Source organism: Phacochoerus africanus, chromosome X (assembly GCF_016906955.1).
Source record: "Phacochoerus africanus isolate WHEZ1 chromosome X, ROS_Pafr_v1, whole genome shotgun sequence".
Lineage (NCBI taxonomy): Eukaryota > Metazoa > Chordata > Mammalia > Artiodactyla > Suidae > Phacochoerus > Phacochoerus africanus.
In genome coordinates, this window is record NC_062560.1 from 91,211,155 (window position 1) to 91,225,087 (window position 13,933).

A 13,933-nucleotide genomic window follows, 5' to 3' on the forward strand; every position below is an offset into this window, starting at 1 on the left:
GACTGGTGTGAGGTGGTATCTCATGGTAGTTTTGATTTGCATTTCTCTAATAATCGGGGATGTTGAGCAGTTTTTCATGTGCTTGTTGGCCATCTGTACATCTTCCTTGGAGAAATGTCTGTCAGGTCTTTTGCCCATTTTTCCATTGGGTGGTTGGCTTTTTTGCTGTTGAGTTGTATAAGTTGCTTGTATATTCTAGAGATTAGGCCCCTGTCAGTTGCATGATTTGAAACTATTTTCTCCCATTCTGTAAGTTGTCTTTTTGTTTTCTTTTTGTTTTCCTTGGCTGTGCAAAAGCTTGTCAGTTTGTTTAGGTCCCATTGGTTTATTTTTGCTCTTATTTCTGTTGCTTTGGGAGACTGACCTGAGAAAATATTCATGAGGCTGATGTCAGAGAATGTTTTGCCTATGTTCTCTTCCAGGAGTTTGATGGTGTCTTGATATATATTTATATATAGTCTAACACACACTGTTAAATACACACAAATGGAATTATAGTAAACATGGTTTCATAACCTGCTTTTTCTTTTTAACACTGTGTCTTGAATAGCTTTCATATTAGTATATAAAGAGCTACCTCTTTGGGTTTTGTGGGGTTTTTTCGCACTTTTTACGGCTGCACCCAAGGCATAATGGAAGTTCCCAGCCTAGGGGTCAAATCGGAGCTGCAGCTGCTGGCCTATGCCACAGCCACAGCAACATAGGACCTGAGCCATGTCTGTGACCTACACCATATCTCACAGCAATGCCAGATCCTTAACCCACTGAGCAGGGCCAGGGATTGAACCTGCATCCTCACGGATCCTAGTCAGGTTCTTTAACTGCTGAGCAACGAAGGAAACTCCCCCCTCTTTTGTTTTAATAACTATAAATATTCCATGGTGTAGAGATACCAAAATTTACTTAATCAGTCCCCTATTGATGGACATTTAGATTTTTTCAAATGTTTTTGCTATTAGCAAACAGTACTGCAATGAGTATCTGTCTATCTATGTGTATGTATATATAATTTTCATGCCTTTATACATCTGAAAGATGGAGTCTTAGAAATCACTGAGTCAAAAAATGTATGTATTGTAAATTTCAGCAGATACTGTCAAAATGTCCTTCAGAAAGGTTATAACAATGTACACTTCAATCAAAAGAAAAAATGCCGCTTAACACACACCCTTAGAAATACTAGGTGTTATCAGTCTTGTTAATGTTTGGCAGACTGATAGGCAAAAAATTATTATATCATTATTTTCATGTGCATTTCTGAATATTTCTAAGCTTGAATATCTTCATATTGGCTATTTATATTTTTTCTTTCTATGAACTTTCTTTCTGTACTAGTTTTATTTTTTACATTTTTCTCTAAGAGGGTTCTTTTTCTTAGTAATTTGTAAGTCCTCTTTGCATATTGAAGAAATAACCTTTTATTGTGTGTTACAAATACCTTTACACAGTTTGACATTTGTTCAGTGGGAATCTGGTTTTGATATTTTAAATAATTTTATTTTTATATACTCATATCAATCTTTCATGTTTATGGCTGCTGGTTTTATGTCATACTCAAAAAGGCATCACTCAATCCATGATTTTTTTGTAATTCACTGTGCTTTGTTTCTGACACTTTTATAGCTTCCCTCTTTTTTACTCAAAATATACATAAAATTTACCACTTTAAGCATTTTTAAACCTAAAAATCATGCGACACTAGGTACATTTACAGTGTTGTGCAACCACCACCGTTACTCATTTTCAGAACATTTTCATCATCCAAAACAGACACTCTATACCTGTTAAAGGATAACTCCCCATTCCCCCCTCTCCCCAACTCCTGATAACCTCGATTTTACTTCATTTCTGTATGAACTTGCCTATTCTAGGTACCCCATTTAAGTGAAGTTACACAGTGTTTGTCCTTTTGTGTCTGGCTTATTCACTTAATATCATATCCTCAAAGTCTGTTCTTGTTGTAATATATATAACAGAATTTCACTTCTTTTTTGAGCTGAATAATATTCCGTTGGGTGTATACCACATTTTGTTTATCCATTCATCTGTTGATGGACATTTGGGTTGTTTTCACCTCTTGGCTATTGTGAATAGTTCTGCTTTGAATATTGGCGTGCAAGTACCTGTAAGTCCCTGATCTCAATCCTTTTGAGAATATACCTGGGAGTGGAATTATGGAGTCCTATAGTAATTCTAATTTAACTTTTTGAGCAACCACCGAACTATTTTCCACAGCAGGTGCACCATTTTTACATTCCCACCTGCAGTGCATGAGGGTCCCAATTTCTCTACATCCTTACCAACACATACTATTTTCTGTTTTGTTTTATAACAGCCATACTTAAGTGGTATCACATTGTGGTTCTGATTTGCCTTTCCCCAACTACAAACGTTATGGAGCATCTTTTCATGTGTTTATCGGCTATTTGTATATCTTCTTTGGAGGAATGTTAAGTCCTTTGCCCATTTTTGAATTGCGTTGTTTGGGGGTTATTGCTGTTGTTAATATGAGCTTCATTTTTTTTTTCTGCCCCTGCAACATATGGAAATTCCTGGACCAGGGATCAAACCCTCATCACAGCAACAACCCAAGCCTCTGCACTGACAATGCCAGATCCTTAACCCACTGTACCACAAGAAAACTCCCATATGGCTTCATTTTTATATCTTAAAATGTTTAATCCATTTGTACTTTTTTGGTATAGTGAGATAAGGATCCAAGTTAATTTTTTCCGAGGGCTTAGTCATAGTTACCAAATCATTTGTTGAATAATACTTACTGATATGGTGTCCTAATTGGTATTATCTTTAACTATGAAGTACCAGGATACATATATATACCTTCCACCTCTTGGAAAGCACCATTGATAAACATTTCAGAAGCATTACACAATATGAAAGGGTTTTAACACATGTAAGAAAACAATTTTATTATTCTCTAGAGGGTTTCCCATATAATTTTCAGAGACAAGAATACCACAGTGTATCACAAGATAAGGTAGACTGTGCTGCAGTTACAAAGCAATTCCAAAGTCTCAGTGACTTAACACAATAAAGTTTACTTCTTGCTCAAGTCAAGTCTGATGCAATCAGTTATTAGCTTTCTTCCCAGCATGATTCAGGAAGCCAGCGTGCTTCCATCCTGTCGCAACTCCACAGGAACAAATGGCTTCTACAGTAGTCTAGGCAGAGGAAGAAAGAAATGAAGGAGACACTGGCTTTTCATTGTGTTGAACCGAAAGTGACACATCATTTCTACTCACATTCTCATTTGCCGGAACTCATTTACATGATCCCAACCCAGCTACAGAGGAGGCTAGGACACACTGTCTCCCACATGACCATGAAGAGGAACTGGAATGGCAAATACATAACATTACCTTCGGTAGCTCACCTTAGGCATTTGTGATGTTCCTAAAAATGTACAATTTTTATCATTCTAAAGAATTTAAAATGAAATGTAGAGAAGCTCATCTTATAGATACAGTGAATTATCCTTTTAAAACAATTGATTTGTGAGATAAATAACAACGTTCTAATTTAATGCTGGCTTTTCTTAAGTAGGAAATGATGGTAGCTGGAGTTTCTGCTGCGGTACAGTGGGTTAAGGATCCAACTGCAGCAGCTCAGGTTGCTGTGGAGGCACGGGATCAATCCCAGCCCAGTGCAGTGGGTTTAGGATCTGGCACTGCCGCAGCCATGGTGTAGATCACAGCTGTGGCTCAGATTCTATCCCTGGCCTGGAAACTTACATATGCCTTGGGTGAAGCCAAAAAAAAAAAAGAAAGAAAATTATGGTTGCTGTGGCTGATACTTCATTGAGTGCTTACTCTTTGTCAGCTACCATTCTAAGTGCTTTACAATGCATTTAATTCTCACAACGACCTATAATGTAGGTACTGAATGAACAGACTGAAGCACAGAGAGGTTGTCATTTGCTGAAAATATTACAAAATATTACTTATTTTATTTATTTATTATTATTATTTTTTTTTTTTTGCCTTTTAGGGCCGCCCCTGCAGCATATGGACACTCCCAGGCTAGGGGTCGAATCGGAGCTGTAGCTGCTGACCTATGCCAGAGCCACAGCAACGCAGGATCCAAGCCGTGTCTGCGACCTACACCACAGCTCATGGCAACACAGGATCCTTAACCCACTGAACGAGGCCAGAAATTGAACCCACAACCTCATGGTTCCTAGTCGGATTCATTTCCACTGCACACGACAGGAACTCCCTTACTTATACTTTATGGTGCAGGTACTATGTAAGTCATTATTTGTAATAGTTGATACAGGATAACAATTAGAATTATCAAGGTTTGGGTTTCTGCTGTTAGCACCAAATCTGAAGATCTTGAAATCTTTCCAAAGCATCTGGATTAAAGTCCATCCCACTCGAAGAAGAAAATTATATAGTACTTACAGTACTAGCAGTTTCTTTTATGTTCATTGTGCTTTAGTGAACTTGCACAATTGCAAATCATTGGCTCTTGTGACATGCCTGGCAGTGGTGGCTTTCCTGTGAAGCTAATGAAGCCTAAGCTTGAGGAGCTCTCACTTTCATAAATCCCTCCCAAGATCCTTTTTGGTATTCTTTTGTATTTTATCTTCTCTTTCATAGAAAGGACCCCCCCAAATGTTGCCCTTCAGGCTCCATAAAATAGATCTACTGCTGGCCCTTGGGCACAGTTTTGTAGATATGTACCTCTAGCACAAAAAAGAACACATGCCTTGATGCCAGACTCTGAATTAGAATCACCCTGTGACTTTGCTGGAGTTACTTAACCTCTAAATGTCTTAGTTTTTCTCAAACTGAAAATGCCGTGTGTAGCCACTGAAGTCTGTTATACAGTAGTAGCTTAGTAGTAGTCAGTTAGTGGGGTTTTCTTCTTGTTTTGTTTGTTTGTTTTGCCAGTTGGTGTCTTGAAAACAATTCCTTAAATACCACTTTAGCCAAGAAAAGGAAGAAAAGAAAAACATTACTCTCCCAGCTCTTGCAGATTGGTTCTGTGCTATGACACACCTTCAGTGCTTAGCCATGCTGTTTACAACTCTGTCTTAGCCCTCACTTCCTGTTTTGCGGAGACTTAGGTCAGCTGGAGATGAGCAATGAGTGTTTTCTTAGGCCTCTTCTGAGCATGTGTCCAGCACTGGGCATACATGTGGCCTCCTTGATTCCTTGGAATACATATGAGCTCTTAAAAGCCCATATTCCCCCACATATCAATTCCCTAAACCCCTTCTTCCCCAGGCTTTTTGGTCTGTGCATTTCTTGTCCCAACTTGATACCCTGGCCCCAGCTGCTCTAACCAATCCTTTTGCCTTTATATGCTTTCCACAAGCGCCATTGGGAAAGCTACCCGAGTAGTGGGGATGCTCCAAATTGGGTGAAACAAAAGCAAGCTCTTTCATTTGACCTTGAGGGAACCACCAGACAGGTCAAAATACACCATTACCTCTGAGTATAAGGTCTATGTTGCTCCCTCTGGTGCTAGCAACCTGCACCAAGAGTATGAGATGTCACCTTCATGGCTGCTGCTGATCAGGGGAGTAGGTGGGCATTTTAAAATACCACAGCACAGTTGTAGCATGGTGCAGTAGCTTCTTTCTTCATTAATCTTTCACCTGGCTGTCTACATTCTAGAGTTCTGCAAAAGTTGACCTGAGAGGGGTTTTTTTGGCCAGCTTATAAATTGCCTTAGTGCAGAGACAGAGCCCTGAAATTCCATACTCTGCCGTTTTCATCCACATCACTCACTTGATCCATTTTTGATAAATTTTAAGAATATGCAAAGCTGAGTGTTGGTTAATTAAACCATTTCAGAGGAAATGTACTTTAAAAGAAGCTTTGATTGTGTGTGTGTGTGCGTGTGTGTATTTTATATATATATATATATATATATATATATTGTGTTTTAGGGCTGCACTCATGGCATATGGAGGTTCCCGGGCTAGGGGTCGAATTGGGGCTACAGCTGCCAGCCTATGCCACGGCCATAGCAACACCAGATCCAAGCCGTGTCTGTGACCTACACCACAGCTCACAGCAACGCTAGATCCTTAACCCACTGAGCGAGGCCAGGGATTGAACCTACGTCCTCATGGATACTACTCAGATTTGATTCTGCTGAGCCAGAATGAGAACTCCGAATTGCATGTATTTATTTTGCTGATGTCTTATAACTTTTGCAAATAATTGATATTTCAATTTCAAAATAGAAAAATGTGTCTTTGTATTTCCTTGAAGCATGGTAAGTTGTTTACTTGACACCATATAAATGACCTTGATGTAGATTTACTTTACTCCACTAAATTAATGAACAAATAAAATAATTAAATATGGCTTTGGAGCACCAGCCTGTATCTTGACATTTTTGGTAGCATCTGTTTGATGTATTCACTGTTAGCTGCAGAAATTACTATAACATAACTTTGATGAAAGTGTGTGATGAATTGGGGGGAAGAGGGAGAAGATGAGGGACAGTATTAATTATGAGAAAAAAATATCAGCTTATGTGCTACTAAATCCCAGTAAATATTTAACTCTTTTATAATACTTACCATCTGCTTTTGATTTTTAGGTGATATTATAAAAGCAGCAACTGAACTGGATAGAGTGCATATCGTCTGTATCTTGGATATTTGTAGTTTGGGTAACAATAAAGCAGAGGTCTATTTGCAGAAAATTTATAGACCTGATAATCCTTCTTAAAAATTGTCAAATGAAATTATTAAAGGGCATTGCTTGAAAGACATTCTGTCATTTTGTTGGTAGTTTCAGTAACTGTTTTCTCATTAAAAATATTACGTAAACTCTAAAGTTAAGCGGTTTTATGTTCATCTTGTTTTTGGAGCTAACACTTCATTTTGAATTCATTACTGAAAAAGTCATCGAAACAATTTTTGTGTATCAAGAAAATGTACCTTACTTCTTTCTATATGACTGTTAACTTGACTTTAATGATTTGTGTTCACTGTTCTATTTGTGAAGTGGCCTTTTATTCTAAAGCCTCAGTAGAAGGCATCCCAACTAACAAATGTAACTTTTCATGGGCATTTAACACCTTTCCGTTTGCATTAAGCTATAACGCGAAATTTTGAATTGCTAATTTGAAGATGAAATTCTCCTAAAGTGGTGCAATTTTGAATTGCTAATTTGAAGATGAAATTCTCCTAAAGTGGTCAACCAACATTTCTCACAGCCAAGACAGTTTCTGTCATTTTCAAAAGCACACATGGATTGTTATGGCCCAGGTGCCTTGGTCATGAGTTTGGTCAGCTGTAAAAGAGCATGCTTAATTAAATTGTCTTAAGGTTTTCCATTCCCTATTGTGATTTCATATCCTTTTAATATCTGAATGTTTTGACTAGCGTGTGTCTGTATTCTCACCATGTTCATTTCTGATTGTGGTACCTGTAGTGTGAGTTTTAAATAGTTAAAATTTGTCTCAAATTACCATTTTAAGTGCTCATTTTGAAAGTATAAAACAATAGCTACAGGAATTGTTTAACTCTGGTTATCTAGCTTACTTCATTTTAACTGTAAGTGGCCATTCCGCATTTTGCAAGGCTCTGTGGTTGACATCTATGTGGTTAGTTAGATGTGCTAAAATGACCATCACATGAATTTCAAAGTACTCTGTATCAAGATGAATCTTACTGTCATTAAGCTGTTAACTTGTAATATTTCCTTCTAGCCCTGTGGTTCTGTGATTTCATATGCTATACATTTTAGATGTGTTGGGCATCAAAAACCTAAAGACAGATGCTGCAATTTGTTCATAAATGTGTTCAGTCCTTTGTTCTTTAAAATTGTGTTTAAATGTTAGTGAATCATTCTCATGTTAAAATTTTGAGTGTATTATTAAAGAATTTAAAACCTGTTTCATTTTGAATGTATTTGATGTCTTTCCACCATATTTTTGGCCTATGGTAGACCTATATATACTTGCTCAATGAGCCAATATGATTCTTCCATATGGGTTGAAAACTGTTGTTTATCAAACAGAATCTGGGTTTTTGTTTTAAGCTACTATAAACCTTAATAGGCAATTTAATTTTAGTGCCCCATAAATATTGAGGAAGGGAAAACATTAATCCTTAAATGGCTATTGACGAAAAAACCTCAGGCTGAAATTTCAAAACTGTGCACTTTAACAAGTGTAATTTTTGTTCTCATATTGAATGAGAAATACCAACTCTTAATCTTAAGATTTAGGATCTTTAAAAACAACTTCCATAGCAATTTATTCTATCTTTGTTTTGTTTTGTTGTCTTTTTTTTTTAATGCCGCACCCGTGGCATACGGAGATTGCCAGGCTAGGGGATCGAATCAGAGCTGTAGCCACTGGCCTACGCCACAGCCACGGCAACTCGGGATCCGAGCTGCACCACAGCTCACAGCAATGCCAGATCCTTAACCCACTGAGCGAGGCCAGGGATCGAACCTGCGTCCTCATAGATGCGAGTCAGATTCATTTCCTCTGAGCCATGATGGGAACTCCACAATTTATTTTATATTACATTATATCCAAATTTGGAGTTAAATATCTGTGTCCACCTTTCCAATTATTGCAAAATTGGATAGCTGCTGTGGCAGTTCCCTAAGGAAAATAGCAAACTACCATTAGAAGAATTTAGCTTCAGGTAACAATATGTGTACATTCATTCCAAAGCAGAACAAATATACAACTGTAGTGTCACTTTTATATTAACAAATATAATTAGTAAATTATGAAATATTACATAATCTACCACAGGACCGCAGTCTTTACAGCTTTTAATATTAGGTGGTACATGAGGTCTACACATTGAAATCCTTTGGTAAGCTATTAAAAGAAGAATCTGAGGAGTTCTTGTGTTGCAGCAGTAAACGAACCGGACTAGTATCCATGAAGACATGGGTTTGATCCCTGGCCTTACTCAGTGGGTTAAGGATCTGGCGTTGCTGTGGCTGTGGTGTAGGCCGACAGCTGTAGCTCCAATTCAGCCCCTCTCCTGGAAGCCTCCATGTGCTGCAGGTGCAGCCTTAAAAAGAAAAAAATGTTTTTAATTAAAAAAAAGAAGAATCTGAGAACATGTTTGTTCTGCCACTTTTATTTCTTTGTTGGAATTATCCTGCATTTGTTTTATTCATATTAAGAAAAGGACTTTTAAGAAATTTGAAACCCTTATTTGGTGACACTAACAATAGTTGATGTTTGGAGTAGATACTTTCCACCAATATGGATTATAGATTATAACCAGTTCTTTTATTCTAAAGTCATTTTTATGGTTTATAATTGAGCTGATTGCTATTTTACTGGTTACCTTTTCCAGGTACATTTTCTTTTTTTTTTTTTTTAAGCATTGTTACCCATGAATTTGCAGGTGAATTGATGGGAGGTGAAATACTTCAGTAATCAATTGTTTTTAGCAAGGAAATTTTAGGGGAAAAGATTAACATGAATATGTAACACTAGATTTGGGGATTATCTGAAGATTTCAGATATTTGAGATTATATTTGAATCAGGTCATATTATATTAATGTCAAGTCTCTAAAATAGAAACACTAGAAATATATCTCTTGCTCTAGGTCATATCCCCATATTCAATTTAAGAATGAGAATATCCCTCATTCTTAAATTGTTGACATCACTTCTAGCCCTATATTTTTGCTTCTTTTATACTCAAGAAATAAAAAGTAGATTTTGAAAAAGTAGATTTAAAGCTAGCCACAGGTCTGTCCCAAAATCTCTGTGGAGGAGTTCCCGTCGTGGCTCAGTGGTTAACAAATCTGACTAGTAACCAAGACATTGCGGGTTCAATCCCTGACCTCGCTCAGTGGGTTAAAGATCCGGCATTGCCGCAAGCTGTAGCAGACTCGGCTGGGATCCCGGGTTGCTGTGACCATGGCGTAGACGGGCGGCTACAGCTCTGATTGGACCCCTAGCCTGGGAACCTCCATATGCTGCAGGTGTGGCCCTAAAAAGACAAGAAAAAAAAAATCTCTGTGGAACTTGAAGCCACTTAAACTACTTGGCCTTTGTTTTCTTATTTGTAAAATTTGAAAAATACTGTCCCATCCAGTTCTATGATTATTTTGCCATTTTAATATAGTTATTAAAACAGTGAAAATGCCTTTGTGTTATTTTCATGAAAAATGCGGTCTTCTGTGAAGAACGTTTTAAAGTTATGATGAGATCATTACCAATTATAGCAGCTCATTATAACAAAAAAATTTGAGGGTTTTTGGCCTTTATTTTTTTTTTTTAGGGCCACACCCATAGCATATGGAAGTTCCCAGGCTGGGGGTCAAATAGGAGCTGCAGCTGCTGGACTATATCACAGCTCATGGAAATGCTGGATCCTTAACCCACTGAGCAAAACCAGGGATTGAACCTGCATCCTCATAACCTGCTGAGCCACAACAGGAACTCCAAAAATTGAAGTATTTTAATCCCAGTTATTTTTACTGCTAATGTTCTTCCTAATTTGTTGCCTACTCAGTGATTGATACTTGTATGTATTTTTTTCAAAATAGAAATCTGAATTATTTTAGCTTTTTTAAAATCATAGGCACATTTTCATTGAAAATCAAGTAATTTTTTTTTTAAAAAATTGAGTACTTATGCTATTCTGAGGTTATTGTATGTGATTCCAGTAGCTTAAGAACTAAGTTGCCCCTAACAAGGTTTTAATATCTATTTTTTTAGATGGGGACCTGAAACAGAAAAAGACTAAATGATTTAATGTAAAATTGTCAAGGCAATTAAATTGTTTGGGCTTATAACTCCAACATCTGTTTCTTTAAACTCTAAATTGAGCACAAAGTAAAGCATTTGAGTAGTTATTTTCAGTTAGCATATCAAGTTACCGTGAGATAAACTTCTCTAAATCCTGGGGCTCATAAAAATAATAGCCCAATTACTGCGTCACATATTCAGATATTTGAGTGGCCACTCTGTGGCAAGCACTGGATTTGCAAGAGGAACACAACACAATACAAGCAAAAACAGATGTGGCCCCTGCATTCATAGAGTTGTAGAGGAGAAAGACATTCAAATAAATAATTTGAAAAACGTCAGAAAGGAAAGACACGTGGTTTATATTAGAGCTTTTTAACAAAGGAAGGTGAGGGTGGGGGAGAGGCATTGGGAAAGTCTTTCCTAAGGAAGTGAACTTGAGGTGCAAAGGCCATACAGCACAAGGCGTGCTTGAGAACTTGAATGAGAATCGATACGGCTGGAGGGCAGAAAGTAGGATACAAAATGAGACAGACAAGGGCTCTTGCAAATTACTCAAAGCCTTATTGTAGTCCATGGTAAGGATTTTACTTTGTATCTTCAGAGCACTAAGAAGCCCTTAAATGGTTTGTGACCAGTGGATGTGCCATGATTCAATTCATCTTTTACGGTGGTCACTGACTCCCAGAAGGAGAATGGATTGTGAGGAGGTTAGCAGAGACTACTAGCTGTACCCTAATATCCATTCTCCTCTTCTATAGTAATAGAGCGCTCCATTTTTAGCTAAGCATATGGCTATCTAGAATAAAGAATATTTTCCCCTGCTTCCTTTGTAGCTAGATATGGCCTTGTGACATTTAGACCAATAGGAATGAGCCTAAGTGCTATATGTACAATTTTTGAGCCATTCCTATTAAGAGAAAATGCTCTCTTTTCCATTTCCCCACCACCACCACTTACTGCTGATTAAAATGTGAGCCTAGTGGGAATTCCCATCATGGCTCAGCGGGTTAACGAACCTGACTAGTATCCATAAGGATGTAGGTTCCATCCCTGGCCTCGATCAGTGGGTTAAGGATCTGAGAGCTGTGTTGTAAGTCACAGATGCAGCTCGGATCCCGAATTGCTGTGGCTGTGGTGTAGGCTGGCAGCTGAAGTTCTGATTCGACCCCTAGCATGGGAACTTTGTATGCTGCAGGTGCAGCCCTAAAAAAAAGAAAAAAAAATGTGAGGCTGGTGGTGAGACAATCTGGCTAATGCTGATAAGAAGGAAAAATTTTATTTTATTTTATTTTTTTGTCTTTTGTTGTTGTTGTTGTTGTTGTTGTTGTTGCTATTTCTTGGGCCGCTCCCGCGGCATATGGAGGTTCCCAGGCTAGGGGTCAAATCGGAGCTGTAGCCACCGGCCTATGCCAGAGCCACAGCAACGCGGGATCCGAGCCGCGTCTGCAACCCACACCACAGCTCACGGCAACGCCGGATCGTTAACCCACCAAGCAAGGGCAGGGACAGAACCCGCAACCTCATGGTTCCTAGTCGGATTCATTAACCACTGCACCACGACGGGAACTCCAAAATTTTAAATTAATAATTTCAAGGAAGAGCTCTGGCAGCTCAGCAGGTGAAGGATCCAGCATAGTCACTGCTGTGGCTCAGGTCGCTGCAGTGGTAAGGGTCCAATCCCTGGCCCAGGAACTTCTGCATGCCATGGGTGTGGCCAAAAGAAATTGATAATTCTGAAATTCCCATTGTGGCACAGCAAAAATGAATCCAACTAGTATCCATGAGGACGCAAGTTCTATCCCTGGCCCTACTCAGTGGGTTAGGTCTCTGCTGTTGCCATGAGCTGCAGTGTAAGTCACAGATGAGTCCCAGATCCCACGTTGCTGTGGCTATGGCATAGGCCTGCAGCCATAGCTCCAATTTGACTGTGAGCCTGGGAACTTACATATGCCGTGGGTGCAGCCCTAAAAAGAAAAAAAAAATTTTAATTAAAAAGAGAAATTGGTAGTTCTGAAACAATTTTCGTAGAGTTCTAGCATGGTCAAATCTGGGAAAAACCTGATACGTAAATTCTAATCCAACCTCTTTCATTGTGTAAATGAAGAAAAGTTTCCAGGAAAGGTTTTTATTTTCTGAAGATGTGACCCTAGCTGTTGCAGTATCAGCACCTGGACAAACTTTTGGTTTGTAAGGTAACTTCAAAAATGTCCAGGGCACCACCTAAAGAAGAAGTAAACATGAAAACTTTTTAGATTGGAAATTGAAGCACAATGAGGTCAAAATAAAATGACAGGAGCAGAAGTTCCCATGTGGCGCACAGAAACGAATCTGACTAGGATCCATGAGGTATCGGGTTCGATCCCCGGCCTTGCTCAGTGGGTTAAGGATCTGGTGTTGCTGTGAGCTGTGGTGTAGGTCGAAGATGTGGCTCAGATCTGGCGTTGCTGTGGCTGTGGTGTAGGCCAGCAGCTGTAGCTCCGATTCAACTCCCTAGCCTGGGAATCTCCATGTGCCTCAAGTGTAGCCCTAAATAGCTAAAAAAAAAAAAAAAAAAAAAAAAGACAGGACCTAATCTGTCAAAACTACAACTAGTTCCTGCATTATTCATCATGTGCAAGTTACATTATCTGAAGTTCTTAAACTGTAAACATCTGTTTATTTGTTTTTTTTAACCTGGACATCTGTTTAAAACATGAGTCCCTAGATATTCCTCTCCGATTTTGATTCAGGATGACTGGGGGTAGGATCTGAGAATCTTCACTTTTAATAAACTTCCAAGTGAGTCTGATGTAGGTGTTCCACAGACAAAATTTTAAAAGTGCTGAATAAATGCTAAACCATTCACCCTCAGGCAGTTACCCTAAGAGTAAACAGGAAAAGGAGTTCCCATCGTGGCTCAGTGGTTAACAAATCCAGCTAGGAACCATGAAGTTGCGGATGCGACCCCTGACCTTGTTCAGTGGGTTAAGGATCCAGCGTTGCCGTGAGCTGTGTTGTGGGTCACAGATGCGGCCCAGATCCTGAGTTGCTGTGGCTGTGGTGTAGCCCGGCGTCTGTAGCTCCAATCAGACTCCTAGCCTGGGAACCTCCATATGCCAGGGGAGCGGCCCTAGAAAAGGAAAAAAAAAAAAAAAAAAAAGAGTAAACAGGAAAATTGCACTGATGAGCATTTACTATTATAGGACTAATTTTGCTTAACTGCAA

At 38.7% G+C, this 13,933-nt stretch overlaps 1 protein-coding gene across 1 annotated transcript in view; it reads left to right on the top strand.

The window, feature by feature from the left end:
- Positions 1–6,782, top strand: part of RADX (RPA1 related single stranded DNA binding protein, X-linked) — a 76,953-nt gene extending 70,171 nt beyond the window's left edge. The window contains exon 14 of the mRNA XM_047764931.1: positions 6,583–6,782. Within this exon, the coding sequence (XP_047620887.1) occupies positions 6,583–6,713 (131 nt within the window). The 3' untranslated portion in view covers positions 6,714–6,782. The remainder of the gene's footprint in view (positions 1–6,582) is intronic.
- The last annotated feature ends 7,151 nt before the right edge of the window (positions 6,783–13,933 follow it).